This window comes from Dunckerocampus dactyliophorus, chromosome 11 (genome assembly GCF_027744805.1).
Source record: "Dunckerocampus dactyliophorus isolate RoL2022-P2 chromosome 11, RoL_Ddac_1.1, whole genome shotgun sequence".
Lineage (NCBI taxonomy): Eukaryota > Metazoa > Chordata > Actinopteri > Syngnathiformes > Syngnathidae > Dunckerocampus > Dunckerocampus dactyliophorus.
Window position 1 is genome coordinate 29,724,268 of NC_072829.1, and position 15,935 is coordinate 29,740,202.

The window sequence follows — 15,935 nt, forward strand, 5'->3', positions numbered from 1 at the left end:
TTTATGCTCTGTCTCCTTCCTTCTTTCTGCTCCCATTGTGCTGTCTGCGCTGCGAGGCGTTCAGGTGCACTCGTAATTGTGAGTGTTAGGCGCTAATTGTTTTTCATTTTTATTCACGTACCCCCATGACAATTTGCGTACCCCACTTTGGGAAACTAGGCTCTAAGACAACCTGAAAAGTCCAGTTGCGATCGATTGAATTTCCTGAGAATACAAAGACCTGGATGAATGAGAATATTCACAGGAAAACACTTTTCCTGGGTTCTCAGAAGGATCCATTACGTAATGAGTGTCAAAGGGTTAAGGAGAGTCATCCTTCTGTTAGCATGAGTGTCCACAAACAAAGCCCCGCCCACTCTGAGTGTCAGATGGATGTTCAGTAGAGATTAGTGATGGAAATTGTGGCTCTTTTTAGAGAGCCAGTTCTTTTGGCTCGGCTAAAAAGAAAGAGCCGGCTCTTTCGACTCCCAAATGACTCCTCAGATTTTTTTTGTTGTTGTCTTAAATTCATTTATTACCAAATTATGTGTATTGTGCAAAATGAATTACTAATGTAAAAAATACATGATATCAAATGTTTATTATTGAAATGGATTTATTTAAAACTCAGTGATCAGCTTCAAAAATATATTATATTATATTATAAATAAAATCCAAGAACAAAGACCCATTTCAATAGGAAAATTAAGTGACAATGGGTCAAATCTCTTTATGCAAATTTGTCACAAATGAATCGGCTCTTAGAGCGCCACAGCCTGTGTTTAACCCCCCCCCCCCCCGCCCCCCACCACCACCACCGCCACCACCACCACCCACCCCGCTCAGCGTGAGACAATGACATTCGCCTTTAACAGAAAAAAAGACGAGAAAACAAACTAATCGGCTCCCAGTTGGTTCCCAACGACGCGACCCGGCTCCTGTCGTTCATTTCAAAAAGTCGGCTCTTCCAGCCGATTCGTTCGCGACCGACGCATCACACAATTTGACTTTCTGTCAAATTGTGCGGGAACAGATTCGAGATTTGGTGCTTCAGTGGAAGCAGCATTAGGGACATCTGGTGGAAGAGTGCATCGTGAAACCAACTTCTAGAACGGACTGAAATACGGGTCGCCATTACTAACGCACAAAAAAACTTGCCAATGCTTTCCTAGCGAGCCCACATTGTTCAATATCGTGGTGGTTATTACACACACAAGTTAGCGCCAAAGCAACCCGTCAAACCAACGACAGCCGTCAATCCGTTTCGAGTCGTCAATGAGCGCTGTGACGTGACGCGCTTCTAACGTAGGCGGTCACGTGATATTTCCAGAACGACATAAGCGCCACACGCTTCGGGTTCATTTCACCATCATAACGCAGCTGAGACATGGCGAGGTTAAGTGAACACGGAATCCGGCTGAGCTCTGTAAGTATTTATCATCTGGTTGTAGCACGCGACCATACACGCCCTGCTCGGCGCACAAATAATCATTTGATGTACTTCTTTTGAAGATGAGCCCTTCCTTCTTGAACAGCAACTCCACAAGTCACACTTGGCCGTTCAGCGCCGTGGCGGAGTTAATAGGTGAGTCACATGGGGATGCATTCAAAAACATCCATCTCAATTTTATGATGTTTGCTGCCCTTTGCAGGGGAAGCACCGCAGCTTGAGACAAAGAAAAACATGTTTGTTTTTTTTTTATCTGCTAAACTAACTTGTTGTTTTTAAAGGCACATTGAATTCATTTTCTCCCCAGAATATGCGCAAGGGAATCTTTTTTTCCAGGGGACTACAGGAAGCCCCAACCTCTTATGTTCTCTGTCCCGCATATTGAAACCCCCTACCCCACTATAAACACCTCCATGCCAGATCTTACAGCCTTGCAGGTGTACCTAAAGTTGTGGCCAAGTGTTTCTGCTTTAAACATCACTTGAAAGCGAAAAACAACGATTTAATCGCCCATGTTTTTATGACATCAACACATACACGCTGCTTGATGTGATTGATCGCTATTATGTTGCACATTCATCACAGTCGTAGTTCAACGTCAACATTTACGAATCCAATCCGTCCCGTGTGTGTGTCGGCTTCCTGCATTTAACACGGGGACACATTTAAAAACAGCAAAGAAAAAAGAAACCAAGAAATGACACGTTTTAGGAAGATTACTGGAACAGAATCATTCACTGCAGGTGGCGTGACCGTTTTTAGTTCATTTTTGTTAGTTTCCTCTCATAACACCTTGGTGCTGGATAGTCAACATTGCCATTGCTGCCACGCAGCGTGTTCTCATTGGTGAGGACACGCCCACTTTACACACACATGCCGGTTAGTTTTTAGAATTCCGATCATGCATAAAGTTGGTATGTGGTGTGCTTGTTTGTTGTGTAGGCGACTGTTTTACTACTACAGTATACTGTCAGTTTGCAAGAAGCTAGATGAATGCAAGCCTTTGCAGTTGGGTCCACATGGATTTGGATGGTAACAACAAGATGTTATCATTTTTGCCCCCATATGCAACCACAATGGGTGTTAATAAAACTTTAAGCTTTAAAGGTCCTGTAGTATCCCATTTTTTACCAATTTCACCAATTTTACGCAAGTCTTTGAGGTCATACAGGAGTGCATTGGCAGCATTGTATCGTATGGTATGGTCCAATCCCAGCACTGCACGCGCGGGGAACCGGGATAAAAAGTGTGTAGGCTGCTTACTTATCTCGTTGTCAGTGCAAATGAGACATTTTCTCAAAATCTGACCATACTCTTTTTTTGAACCTGGATTATTGGGGCATGTCCTGTCATGTTGGCAACTTCTCCAAATATGTTGGTTGCAAGGACAAGAAGGGTTTAAGGTTTTTAGTTCTTTAAATATGCAAGTGTTGAAAATTTCAGGATGAATAATGCCTACATAAAGTAGGCTTTGAGTTTTGGCCCCCTGTGCGATAGTTTTGACACCCCTGGTCTAGTCTGCCTGCAGGACAACTAATTGGCTAGTTAACTAATTGGGTCACTGGGAGGAGTGTGCCATCAGCCTGCTAAATGCACGTAATGGGACACACCTATTCCACCTGTAAAGCCTTCCGAAAAAGCCTCCAAAAAGCACCCAATTTACAAAATGTGACGAGCATATTAACCAAGCTACAGCGACATTGTTATTATTATTGTTATAAACATTGTTACGCCAAAGAACTATGTTAACGGCGTAGTGACACCCCGCAACACCACACCGGCTAGCTGTGCGCCCAGGAAGGGCGTTCCGCGAATGCTTAAAATGACCAAAATTACTACGTGGTCACAGCATGGATATAAAACCATAAAAGCTGTTGGTTTTTGGTGTTTTAATAGCCGTTCTTCTAGGCGGAATAGTTGTATCCCATTACGTGCAGTAATTAGCTGTTTTTTTAAATCTTAAGAACGCACAGAGAAGAGACAGACGTGTGTTCATGTTTCACATAAGGATTGTGGATGATGGGCAAAATTCCGAAAAAGTGCAGTTTTCCTTTAAAAGTGGGGCAAACAAGTGAGAGGTGAGAAGCTTTTTTGATGTTTGGTGCTCATAAACCGGCGCTGGGCACGCACGTTGCTGTTTGAACAGCATTGAAAGGTCCATTTTGCATTAGGGACTTTTCATTTAAGAGGTTTCACGAAAATGTCCAATGATGCGACGTCTCGGACTGCCATGTTAGCCTACGCACAGCCACAATATGCTAACCATGCTCAGGAGTTACGTGAAGTCAACATTTCAGTTGAAGTGTTTTGCATTTGAATGTCTGACGCTCAAACTGACAGATGCATGCTCATTTTCTTTCACGTGTTCCCAAGACAGATTCAAATAACACCTGAAAATATGGAATTGTGAAAGAAACTACAACCTCCATTCATGTACCGTCGCTGCTTTGTTTGAACATGCATGACTGCCTCATGATGCCTGTTTCCAATGCAATTCTGGGTATTTCATCTGTGTTCTATTTGTAGACAATGCGTCAGATCCCGGAGTGTCCGCTAAGCAAGTCTGGGTGGACGTCTCCAACGAAGGCAGCCAGTTGTGTTTAACGTTTACCGATAACGGCAATGGCATGACGCACCACAAACTGCACAAGATGCTCAGGTTTGGCACGCATTTGAACATACTACACAACCTTGCCCGAGCGTATGTTTGGAAACCGAAAGTCATAAAAGTAACGTGCTGTTAATACACACCACACAAAAATACGGTTCATTTTGAAATAATGAATTCTTCTCAGGATCTCGCAAGATTCAAACGTGACTTCTCGTTCAATAAGGGAAAACGAACTTACCCACCTCAAACACATCCACCTGACCCAGTTTCCCCACCTGGGAAACAAAAGTACACGTGGAGATGCGGAGCCGTCATCCCGACAGTCAACGCTCACTGAGACGTTCGGTCGACGATGTAAACGCGTACGGAAACCGTGCAAGACTGCGTGCGTTCACAAAGTCATGGCAAAAGAAATGCTGCTCTTTAAAGTTGAAAAGGCAGCATTTCAAGAAACGCTGCAAATGTACAATTCCACAATACAACCGTGAAAGATGACATATTAAAGGAAGTGTTGCATTATTGTGGTTTATTATTATTTATTTTGTATTATCATAACATTAGTGGTTTATTTGCGCTCCAAAAATGTTGACAATAATGTCGTTTAGCGTCAATTTGTGGGACACTGAACATTTCAAAATGCACCTGCATTGTTTTGCGACGCACTTACGTGAACGTTTGTTTGTCCAGTCATTTTTTTTATTGTACTTTTCTTGACGTTGATGTTAACGGGTGGTGGACCCGATCTTGTGCATCGTCTCGTCCCGTGAGTTGGGTGTCTTGTGACACCCCTACTAATAAATAAGCCTTAGTAAGATGCTAAAAGTCATCATTAGATAAGGACAACAAAAGCAGCCTTCTTGTTGCCATATTGTGAGCCCACCTGCATTTCGCTCTGTTGATTTTTAAATGGTGGCTGATTATTAATACACTATACATAATGTGTTATACTGTGTAATCATATTCCATTACAATGAGTAGATCAAGTAGTTTGAACTCACCAACTATGATGTCAGAGCGTTAACAGCATCATCAATACATCATCAAAAATGCATCAAATACCCTAGGACGTGTTTCTTTTCCATGTTTATGTTGCTGGAAAATCTCAACAGTCAGAGAGCAACAGCTGTCAAACTTACAACAAATACAGCAAAACCTCGGTTAGCGTCCGCCTCGGTTACCGTCTTTTTCACTTCACCTTGAAAATGTATGCCGCAATTTCACATTTTCCAGGTAGCGTACAATACGGCGCACAACTCGCCGTTTTATTAATAAACTGCGTGAGTCCAACTGCGTTCTTAATGTTTTTTTGTTGTTTGTTTTAAACACAAAACATCCTTAGCTTCTAACAAAGAAGCTAGCTTGCTAACAAAGTGGAACCGGAAGTCAGCAGTGTTGCCAACTTGGCGATTTTGTCGCTAGATCTGGTGACATTCCAACCCCCCTTGACGACATATTTTCTCCAAAGCGACAAGCGACAATTCTATCGACTTTTTCTGGTGGCGGTGGGGAGTTTTTTGGTATTTGTGGACTTTAAAGTGAAAGCACGTGTTGTTCTGCATTTTGCGTTCTCACTGAGCAGCAGCGGATGGCGTTGGCAGGTGCGCACCCCCCCCCCCGCCCTGTATTACGCAGCGAGATCTAAAACGCAAATGTTTCTTAGTCTACTAAGAGGTTACCGTATGTGTTTTTCCTACAGCATTTTACAACAACATATGCAAATGATATGCAAATTAGACGATGACTACTAGGACAGCCAAGAGTTACTTTTATTGCTGCAAAATGGTCAACAGGGGAAGTCAGCTACGTCGCGTGGCTATGATGTCATCAACGGCTGACTATCAAAAACATTAACACAAAACACGTTTCTATAGTTGTGCAAGCACGAAACAAAGTGCATGTAAACGAGGAATGGAAGGAATACATGAACGATGTGCAGCTAAGAGACGGGAACGTACACCCCAGTCCTGGCGTCCTTACACTGGCCACCTGTTACTTCCAGGAATGGTCTGGCTCCTCCATATTTATCCGACCTACCGTCTATGTTCCCGCCAGAACAATGAGGTCCAGCTCACAGCTGCTTTTAAACGCTCCAAGATCTCTTCTTAAATCGATAGGGCTTTTTCTGACGAAGGTCCAGGACCCTGGAATACGTAGCCTGGCCCCGAACATTAGATCTGCACAAACACTGGGGCATTTTAAAGCGTTGAGCGTGTGCTGCCGAGGTCGACTGTTCGGCTTTTTAGCTTGGGTTGTCGCGAATGAACAATGGCACCTAAAGCGGCATGGAGAGCGGTACAGCAACTGGAGCTAATCAATGTGTTACGACAACTAACTGCCAGGTGGCAACAAGTGTGGCTCGTCACTCCGCCAAGAAGACAGAAGGAATGTGACAATAGGCTTAAGGAAACTCTACATGTAGCGGTCAAATAGGTTTTGTGGCTCCAAATGGGTTTTAATTTCATGGAAACCAGCCAAAATGGCTCTTTTGATGCTAAAGGTTGCCGACCCCTGCACTAGAAGGAGCCTGCGTACCGACGGTATGATTCTAACCACAGTTGGCGGCATGCTGGCTGTAAAACAAAAGGCACGATGTCACACTCTATTCTAATCATCATTTTTCTTTTCAGTTTTGGATTTACCGACAAGGGCTCAGGTAAGAATCAGGCCATCGGCATCTACGGCAACGGTTTCAAGTCAGGCTCCATGCGCCTTGGAAGCGATGCCCTCATCTTCACCAAAAACGGAGGTTGCCAAACGGTGGGCATGCTGTCTCAGACCTACCTGCACAACATCAGGTCCCAGGCCGTCATCGTCCCCATCGTCACCTTCAGCCAACATACTAATATCTTTCACAAGGTCCATGTTGGTGAGAGTGCGGTGTTTGTGATGCCCGTGTGACCTTAACTCGTATTAACAGTCGCTGGTGTTGACCGAGGACTCGGAGGCCAGCCTGGCGGCCATCACGCAGCACTCCATCGTCAGCTCCCTGGAGCAGATCCATGCGCATTTCGACTCTATTCACTCCAAAAAAGGCACCAAGATTTTGATCTGGAATATTCGCAGGTAGAGAGGGGCTACATCCCGACATACGAGCTCCTGGCCAACCCTGTGGTTCTCCCGACCTCCGTGGACGCACGGCGGCCGCTCACATAGCGTATCCGACATGAATGCGCCTTACCCAGCCACGGCGGGCGGCTCTTCCCACTGTGCACTCTGGTTCTCCCGGTCATGATGGCCGTAGGTGCCGTAGGAAGCCTACATTACTGGCGACATGCTGACAAACTGGCAGGCGCCGTGAGCCAACTCCGTGGCTAAGTCGAGAATCCACGCTTACGGTGGCCTCTTAGGTTTGGGAAATTTGCAAATTTTTACTTAAGGAAATGTTAAAAATGATTGAAATCGTACAGGAAATACATTTATAATACAGTTCGATAGACATTTTATTAGTTTTTCCCCTGACCGCACGTCACTGCTATGGCTAGCGCTGAATTAAAAGGGAAGGCACCTCGTGTCGTGTCATGGAACTTTGGTCACTCTTGTAAAAGATCTTTGATCTCCATGGGACAAAACAAAGGGATACATTTCAAAAATGATCTTTATTTGTATCTGTCAAAGGGCCAGAGATGGCAAGACCGAGCTCGACTTTGACACGGACGACAGCGACATCCGTTTGCCAGAAATCCGCTTTGACGAGCTGAGGAGGAGCCTGAAGAACAGCGGATCCCTGAAAGCCGAGCAGAGCATCCCGGAGATGTATTACAGTCTGAGGGTGAGTGCGGGTGTTCAGCTGGTCCACACGAGCTTCCAAAACACAGACAGGACAATCGGAGCGCAGCCACGCCCCATACAGCGTACTTGATGAGCAAGCTCTTGAGTGCACACACATCTTAGGGTGTTCATGCATGTGTTGTGTGGCCGCAGCTGCCGCAGACAAAGCCACAAGTAAGTCATCGCTTTTGTGTGTGTGTGTGTGTGTGTGTGTGTGTGTGTGTGTGTGTGTGTGTGTGTGTGCCAGGCATACCTGAGCATATTGTACCTGAAGCCCAGGATACAACTCATACTACGTGGGAAGAAGATCCTCACCAAGCTGGTTGCAAAAAGCCTCAAAAACATCGAACACGACGTGTATAAACCTCACTTCAGTGTATCCTTTGTGTGTGTGTGTGTGTGTGTGTGTGTGTGTGGTATAAATTCAGGCTGCGATCAGTTCTTCAATCCAGGTGAGCTTGAGCCTAACCCAGCTGACTTGAGAGGCAGGGACACGCTGGACTGGTTGTCAGTCAACCGCAGGGAACAAACATAAAAACAAGTATTCACACTCACGTCCACGCCTACGGACATTTTTTGGAACGTGCACCAGCCGAAAACCCACACAAGCACACTCTACACAGACATGTTCCCTGTGGCAGCTCGAGCTTCAAGACCCCCCACCCCCACCCCCCTTGGAAGCTCTTTTAGCTTCAAAGGGAGTTTGCTCCGTGTCGGTGTAATGCTAGGTGTGCCAGTACTTTGCCCGTGTCTGTTGACCTTGACTGGCCTCTGCCAGAATGATAGAGTGCAGGTGACCTTTGGGCTGAGCCCTAAAAACAAAGACCACTATGGTATCATGATGTACTACAAGAACCGTCTCATCAAGGCCTATGAGAAAGTGGGCTGCCAGCTAAAGGTAGAGCGTGTGCTATGTACTGTATATACATACTGTGTGTGTGTGTGTGTATATACAGTATATATGTATGTATATATATATATATATGCAATATATAGGTCACTTATATATTTTTTTGTTTTTATTGAGTAGAAAGGTTTTTAAGGTGAAGTAAAAAGATATTTCAAGCTTTGTCTTTGCAACAATTACTGTGGTGTGTTTGTGTGTCGCAGGCACATAGCTGCGCCCGGTCACTCCCTCTCTGCCTCTCACTCGACCCCTCTGCACTCTGCTCGCTCAACCTTTTTGCTAGTGCGCTGAGGCGAGCCGGCGTGCGTGTGCTGGTACCCCCGGCCAGGTTTTGGGGGCTGGGGCTTGCGTGCCCGGAGAGGGGCGAAGCGTACGTGCGTGTTCGGTGGCAAAATGCGTGCCTGTTGGTTGCTCTCCAGGAGGGGAGGGCACTGGTGTGATCATGTATTTTTTCTATTTTTCTCTAATATTCTCGCGATGGACAAGCAAAGTCCCGAAAATCGCCAAGTGGATCGCAATCAACGGGTTGGCGACCGCTGCCTTAAATGAACACTTTGATTGGGGACACGTTTTAATCGACACACTAACTGAAAAGCAAGTATTTTCAAGTAATCACACTCAAGTCCAAGGCCAGTCCCGAGTCACTGATGTCAGAATTGAAGTTGAATTGCAAGTCTTTGATGATATCGTCGGGTCCAAAAGTCATCAAAGCGGTGTCTGGAGTCCACACCTCTGGTGTCTGTACTGTGTTTATCTCTCTGTGCTTTGTGCTCACCCTCTCATTGACCACAGACTTTGGGCCAACGGGCTGGAGTCGGGGTCGTCGGGGTCATTGAATGCAACTTCCTCAAACCGGCTCACAGCAAGCAGGACTTTGAGTACACGAAAGAATACCGGTAAGAATCCACGGACGCAGCGAGCACGGCACATAGATTGGAACAGATCGATTAGTTGGTCAATGAGCGGGTCATTGTTGTTTCATCTGTTTCCACCCCTCCCGAGGCTGACTCATGGTGCCTTAGGTCTGAAGCTCAACCAGTACTGGAAGGAGATGGCTGAGAAGAAAGCCAGGGAGCGAGAGTTTCGATCTCTTGGCGCTGAAGACGACGAGACGCAAGACGCACAGGAGTGAGTCACATGATGGTCTTATCGTGCATATTTTCTGACACTTCTCCTGCTTGCTGACCTCTTCTGCTGCGTCCGCAGAAGTCCCATGTGGGTCCAATGTGAAGACTGTCTGAAGTGGAGGAGTGTTCCTGACGGGTACACTGTTGCGCCTGAGAGTTGGAAATGCAGCCAGAACCCGAACCCACGCTACAGGTGCATTCCTTTAACTTGGGCTGACCTTGTTTCGATTACCGAAAACCAGGACACTCGGCCTGGCAAAGAGATACTCAAACGACACTCCGTATGGATAGAAAACTGTTGTAATGGAAAAATACAATCCAATTCCAACTTGTCAGAGGTTGCTCAAGATGTTTTAATGCCTAAAATCATCTTTTTGATAAGTTTCAGTGGTGCAAAAGTTACTTTGAAATCTCTGGAATGTAATAATGATACAAATCATGGCTCTTCTGCATTAGAAAAATCTTCTCAAGTCTTACTGGACAAATAAATACCAGAAGAATACAGAATCATATTATCTATATTAGCAAATGCAGCTTGAATAAAGTGGAATGATGAGAATAATATCAAGATATGACCTCAGCCACAAAGAGCTACACTATACAGTATGTTTAGTCACATGTGACTTTAATGGCCCACTGAAAAACACTTTTTCATCACAGCGGCCAGGACAGGGTGCCAAAGCGGGACGGGTCCCAGGAAAAATGAAAGTACATGATACCGACGTCACATGGAAGGATGCGTGCATCACAAAAGAGTACGATAAACAATTGCAGGATGCCCGATAACGCCACGTGCATTTCTAATCATCATTGATTGATGTAGGGGCAGCAGTATGTAACAATACAAAGAGTAAGATGGACCACCGCTGTGTTATTGGGTTTGATGAATACACCTTTCAGCCGCCGCCACCGCGACAAACACAGGTTACGCTGTTCATGTAAAGTAAACCACTGATGAACACTTGAACACGTGACAGCAGGAAGCAAAAAGCCATCTGCCAATTTCACAACTGATGACAGCACTTTTAAGTTATAAATTAGGTGACATTCGTAATAAGTAACCCAGAAAATGTCCATTTTCTATGAATTGCATTCATTTTGGACAAAATGTGTGCAGTACGGGGCAGCGAGTTAGCCAAGCGGTTAGCATGTTGGCTGCACATTGGCTAGAATCCTCTTCCACTCCTCCATGATGACATCACTGAGGGATATGGATGTTCCACATTCCGCTGAACAATGCCCCAGGGGTGCTTAACTGGGTGTCAGGTGTGGAGGAGGCATACTCGGCCGCTCCCGTCATCCTCGTCACCTTCAGCTTTCTCAGGAAGGAGGAACATGTTGGGGAACTGCCCTCCAGAGAACATCATGCTCCGCTTCACAATGTCACAGTGACGCTGAAATTGAAATTCCTGGTCCTTTGAATGAACCGCATTTCCCCAGTGCCGGCAGCACTCGTGCAGCCCCAGACCGCGACACTACCACCACCAAGACACAATTATCTTGGTACTCACCTGTGTTGCCCGCTGTTTGGACAACGCTTGGCTGCTCACTGGCTCATCTTCAGTGGGTGGTAAATCTGAAACACACTCGCCCGTCTGCTGGAAAGCAACTGTTGAGTTGCTCATCCGCGTGTCGTCTGTTCTTCTTTCAGAAGCTGCTCCGTGCCAGAAGAAACAGAAAACACGGAGGACTATTTGAGAACAAGGTATCACAAAAAACAGCGCAAATGTCTCCCAACTTGAGATGCATTTAGACCAGGGGGGTGTCCAAACGCTTTCCAGCGAGGGCCACGTAGTGAAAAATGAAAGGATGCAACATTTTGTAAGGCAACACATGTACGGTAAATGTGCAAACAAGCTACGTATTTCAGGAAACAGCTGCATCTTACCTTTGTCATATTATAATGTATTATTTGGAAGAACTTTGGCCATTTTTGATTTTTTTTTTTCAACTTTTCTAGTAAAAGTTCTTATTGTAATTTTGACTTTATTCCTTTATTCCCAATGCAATTCTCCAAAAATTACATTTTTTTTCTTTGTTTCTCATAATAGTATGACTTAAAAAATTGTATTCTTAATATTTCAACTCGATGCGTTTCTTCTTTTTTCCCCGTTAGAATATGCCTTCTTTTCTTGGTATTTTGACTTAATTCATTTAAAATTACAGCTGGGGTTTTTCCAACTATTTCAACTTCTTGTAAATTGTCTTCTTGTAATTCTGGCTTCATTCCCATAACATTTGGGCTCCAAAAATCACAACTTTTGTTGTTTTGTTGTTTCTCGTCATTTTAAAACATACTTTATGCGACTAAAATGAGACTGCTTTAATATTACAATTTTTTTATTCTTGTAAAATTACAACTTTTTCTGATAAGTTTCTAACTTTTTTCCCTGAATATTTTGACTTCATTCTTCTAAAAGGATGCCACATTTTTCTATTTTTGCTATTTTTCTTTTTATTGTGTTAAATTATAAATATAGAATGTGCCGCTGGCTGCAAATAGCCCCCGGGCCGCACTTTGGACACCCCCGATTTAGACTTTTCCTTTGTTGTTCTGTTTTCCGTTTGATAGGTCATCCCACACACAAAAATAGCTAATCTAAATATCTTGTAACCATACTGATCACGTGCCCCCGTTTTCTCTGAGCAGACATCAGCTCCACAGCAGAAAACACCAAAAACAGCTCCAGGTACTGTGTGAAACTTCATTCTAAGTAACAAGGATCAATTGTTTGCTTATCATTTGCTGTTGAAACATCAGCTCGTCTCACGTTCTTCATCCAAGACGTGCCATCACACCGCACACAAGCACACAACCAGCGGCAGTCGTGTGGAGGCAAACTCTGCACGAAAAGATCACAAAGTGGCAGCCACGTGCGAGAATGAGGTAAGTGAAGCCAGTGAAAGACACACACGGAATGCAAGTGTCAACACTTAGGACGCCCTGTGTGCCCTTCTTCTGCTGAACCGATGCACACAAAAGGGGTAACGATTTCTTAAAACATGCACCGCTACTGCCTTGCCTGTGCTGTTTTACAAATCCAGTTGTCCATCGTTTATCGCCTTTAATTGGTTCCAGATGCGACCGTGACAAGCCGATTGCCACGAAGTAGGATTCAATATTAATAAACTGAATATTTTTGTAGTGTTTAACGGTGTGGGGAAGAGGGACAAAGAAACAAAAACCACTTCCACACAGAATGAGAGGAGAACCTTTTTCCCCCCACTCTCTACGCCATGGCTCAGTAGCCAGTCTCTATGCAGTGTGAAATATGACTTGTCTTTCCATATTTTTCGACTAATAACAGGCAAAACAGCATTTTTTTTTAACTCAATGTAGCAAATGAGCGATATTCGAACCGAGGATGATTGTACACCAAATGGTGGCACTGCCATTAAAGCCCAAAGTTTGACCCAATAAGTCGGATCGACTTGAAATGCCCTCTGCCAAGCAGCCGTGTAACTTGAGGGTGTTTGGCCAAATCACCGCCAAATTTGACACACACCTTCAGGGGACCGACGAGCACACGCGTGTCAAATCTCAGCAAGATCGGTTGTAAATACAGCTGCCATTAGGCGAAACCTGTTTTGTAGGACGCAGGCGGGACTTGGGAAGTAGTGAGTCACTGACCATTGGTCCAATGCACAGGTGTCAAACTCAAGGCCCGGGGGCCACATTCGGCCCACCATGTCGTTTTTTTGTGGCCCCGCGAAAGCCTGTAAATAATACATGTCAAAAATGTGTTGTACCGCATGCAATGGAGTATTTTTTGTGTCTCAGCTGTCGTTTTGCACCACAAATGAGCGAACGCAGTCGTGCTTGGGGCGCACCTGCTTGGATTTTGCACCATCCCCTCAGACTAGACCTGTCCTACCGAGTGTTGGATGCCTGCTTAGATGAGGTCTTCTCAGACAACTGACCAGTCTAGTTGCACACAAAGCGGCACACGCATGCTAGCATGGCTTCCGCAGCATGTTAACCACATGGGGACGCCGCACGTGTCGTCGTCACACCGCAGGGTATGAAGTGGGATATTGTGTATAAAATGGCTGTACTGGTGCAGGAGAGCATGGAGTATCCTGAAACATTTGAAGACAGCGAGACAAACGGAGAGATGGATGCCAGCTTGGATGCAGCAGAGGAAGGCCAACCGAGCGCAGACGTTTCAAGGTGGGCTGCCAAGCGCAAAGTTGCAACGACATGAGGTGAACTGTTTTCACTGCCGTTTGTTTCCTTGAAATTCCGCAAATTCCTCCAATCCGGAGGGCTTACATTACATTACATCCATCCATCTTCCATGCCGCTTATCCTCACTAGGGTCGCGGGGGCATGCTGGAGCCTATCCCAGCTGACCTCGGGCGAGAGGCGGGGTACACCCTGGACTGGTGGCCAGCCAATCGGAGGGCACATATAGACAAACAACCATTCACGCTCACATTCATACCTACGGACAATTTAGAGTCTCCAATTAACCTAACATGCATGTTTTTGGAATGGGGGGGGAAACCGGAGTACCCGGCCGCTTAGATGACATTTTGGTGCAAATCTTGTTGAAAATGTGAAGAGAGGCTCAACTAGGACCCAAACTCACACCCCCATATATTTAGCTTGAGTATCAATATACGATAGATATCCCGATATTTTTTCCACAGCGGGGCTTCCGCTCCGCTCCTCCTCTCTTCACCTCCATGCATGGAGGGAGTCAGGGCAGGAGCCCCCGCTCCCTGGTGCTCCCGCACAGTGCAGCGTGATGAGGGAGCCCGCCATCCACAAACTGCTTTTTAATGATATAAAAAGTGCTAAAAAGAGACAGCTCATTGCTGCACGTACGGGACCGACTTACTCCGCCTATGAAGTCGTCTGAGAAAGTCTCCGAAAAGCGGCAACAGTGCTCCATTTACGTGTCATGTGACGTGCATATTAACCAAGCTGGAGCAACACGGCTCGAGGTGTCTCTCTTTATCCGTTTTTATAGCGTTAGAACGCACGCACGAGAGAGACCTACGTGTTCACGTCTCACGTGAGGTTTGTGGATGATGGGCAAAATTCCAAGAAAAAGGTGCACTTTTCCTTGTGCAAAATGTAAATTCTTATCTGACCATTTTTATGTGGTCTTAAAATTATGATGAGGATCTTTAGTTTGGGTTTTAGTGACATGCGTCTTATTTTGTGTGCGGCTTAGCATTAAAGGCCGTGCATTGTGCATTATTAATGTCTCGGCGCATGCCGCTCGTTGCAGAAAACATCCATTTTGGCACTTCTACCACCACTTTTGTTACCTTAGGCGGTGCTCTGCTCGCTACTAAACGCCATTCTTGTTGTTTGTGTGCTTTTTACGTGCTAAAATGTGTGTCTTATGTTTTTATAGCCTGAAAAGGAAAGCAGCAGCATCACTAAACCACGCAAAGAAGGAGAGGTTGAGCCTCAAAGACGAGTCGGGACGTTTAGTTGCAGACAAGTTGCATCCTGTGACGGAAACGCTTGACCTCCAGACCAAGGTGGTACGTCTACCGCCAGGCCCGCAGAGGACTTCTGCGCGACCTCAGGGGCAGACGATGGCTTGCTGGAAAGCAGAGGCTCAGAGGTCACAGAACAGTGAGAGGATCACCAAGGGAAGCCAAGACAACCTGACGGAAGAGAGCGAGGGTGACGACAGGCCCACGGCGTGGAGGGACATCAGCTGCCAGACTGACAGGCCTGAGGTCAGCAGAATATTCAAGATTCAAGAGAGTTTTATTGTCATGTGCATGGTAAAACAGCAGTTATACCATGCAATGAAAATCTTATTCTGTTCATTCTCCCAAGAAAAGAAAGAAAACACAAGAAAGAATAAGAACATAAGAAACATAAACACATAAACAACAACAAATAAATTAAGCAACAAAAACATAAGAGACATTAATACAAATAAATAATACAAATAAATAAATAAAGTGCTATGAGTGTGTGAGTGCTTCGTTGAGAAGCCTGATGGCCTGTGGGTAAAAGCTGTTTGCCAGCCTTGTGGTCCTGGACTTCAAACTCCTGTAGCGTCTGCCTGACGGTAGGAGTGTGAATAATGAGTGTTGTGGATGTGTCCTGTCCTGAATATG

General features: G+C 45.3%; 1 protein-coding gene across 2 annotated transcripts; it reads left to right on the plus strand.

Moving 5' to 3' along the window:
* The first annotated feature begins 1,013 nt into the window (after positions 1 to 1,013).
* zgc:152774 (uncharacterized protein LOC553526 homolog) lies at positions 1,014 to 15,342 on the plus strand. 2 transcript variants are annotated; one of them, XM_054791901.1, is made up of 16 exons: positions 1,022 to 1,405; positions 1,492 to 1,564; positions 3,956 to 4,088; positions 6,668 to 6,882; positions 6,956 to 7,103; positions 7,656 to 7,809; positions 8,056 to 8,184; positions 8,587 to 8,706; positions 9,508 to 9,611; positions 9,718 to 9,843; positions 9,922 to 10,035; positions 11,494 to 11,547; positions 12,493 to 12,532; positions 12,604 to 12,729; positions 13,907 to 14,048; positions 15,212 to 15,342. In XM_054791901.1, the coding sequence occupies exons 1-15, from the start codon at positions 1,367 to 1,369 to the stop codon at positions 14,045 to 14,047; spliced, it is 1,716 nt and encodes a 571-aa protein (XP_054647876.1). In that variant the 5' UTR covers positions 1,022 to 1,366; the 3' UTR covers position 14,048; positions 15,212 to 15,342. The 2 variants fall into 2 exon arrangements, with proteins under 2 accessions (XP_054647877.1, XP_054647876.1); XM_054791902.1 differs by lacking the exons at positions 11,494 to 11,547; positions 12,493 to 12,532; positions 12,604 to 12,729; positions 13,907 to 14,048; positions 15,212 to 15,342 and adding an exon at positions 10,503 to 11,412 and having other exon boundaries at positions 1,014 to 1,405.
* The last annotated feature ends 593 nt before the right edge of the window (positions 15,343 to 15,935 follow it).

Bases quoted from the DNA above. Each gene is read 5' to 3' on its own strand.
- zgc:152774 (XM_054791901.1), top strand. From the start codon at position 1,367: ATGGCGAGGTTAAGTGAACACGGAATCCGGCTGAGCTCT. The intron at 9,612-9,717 runs GTAAGAATCCAC...ACCCCTCCCGAG, and splicing joins GAGTACACGAAAGAATACCG to GCTGACTCATGGTGCCTTAG. The intron at 12,533-12,603 runs GTACTGTGTGAA...TTGAAACATCAG, and splicing joins AACACCAAAAACAGCTCCAG to CTCGTCTCACGTTCTTCATC.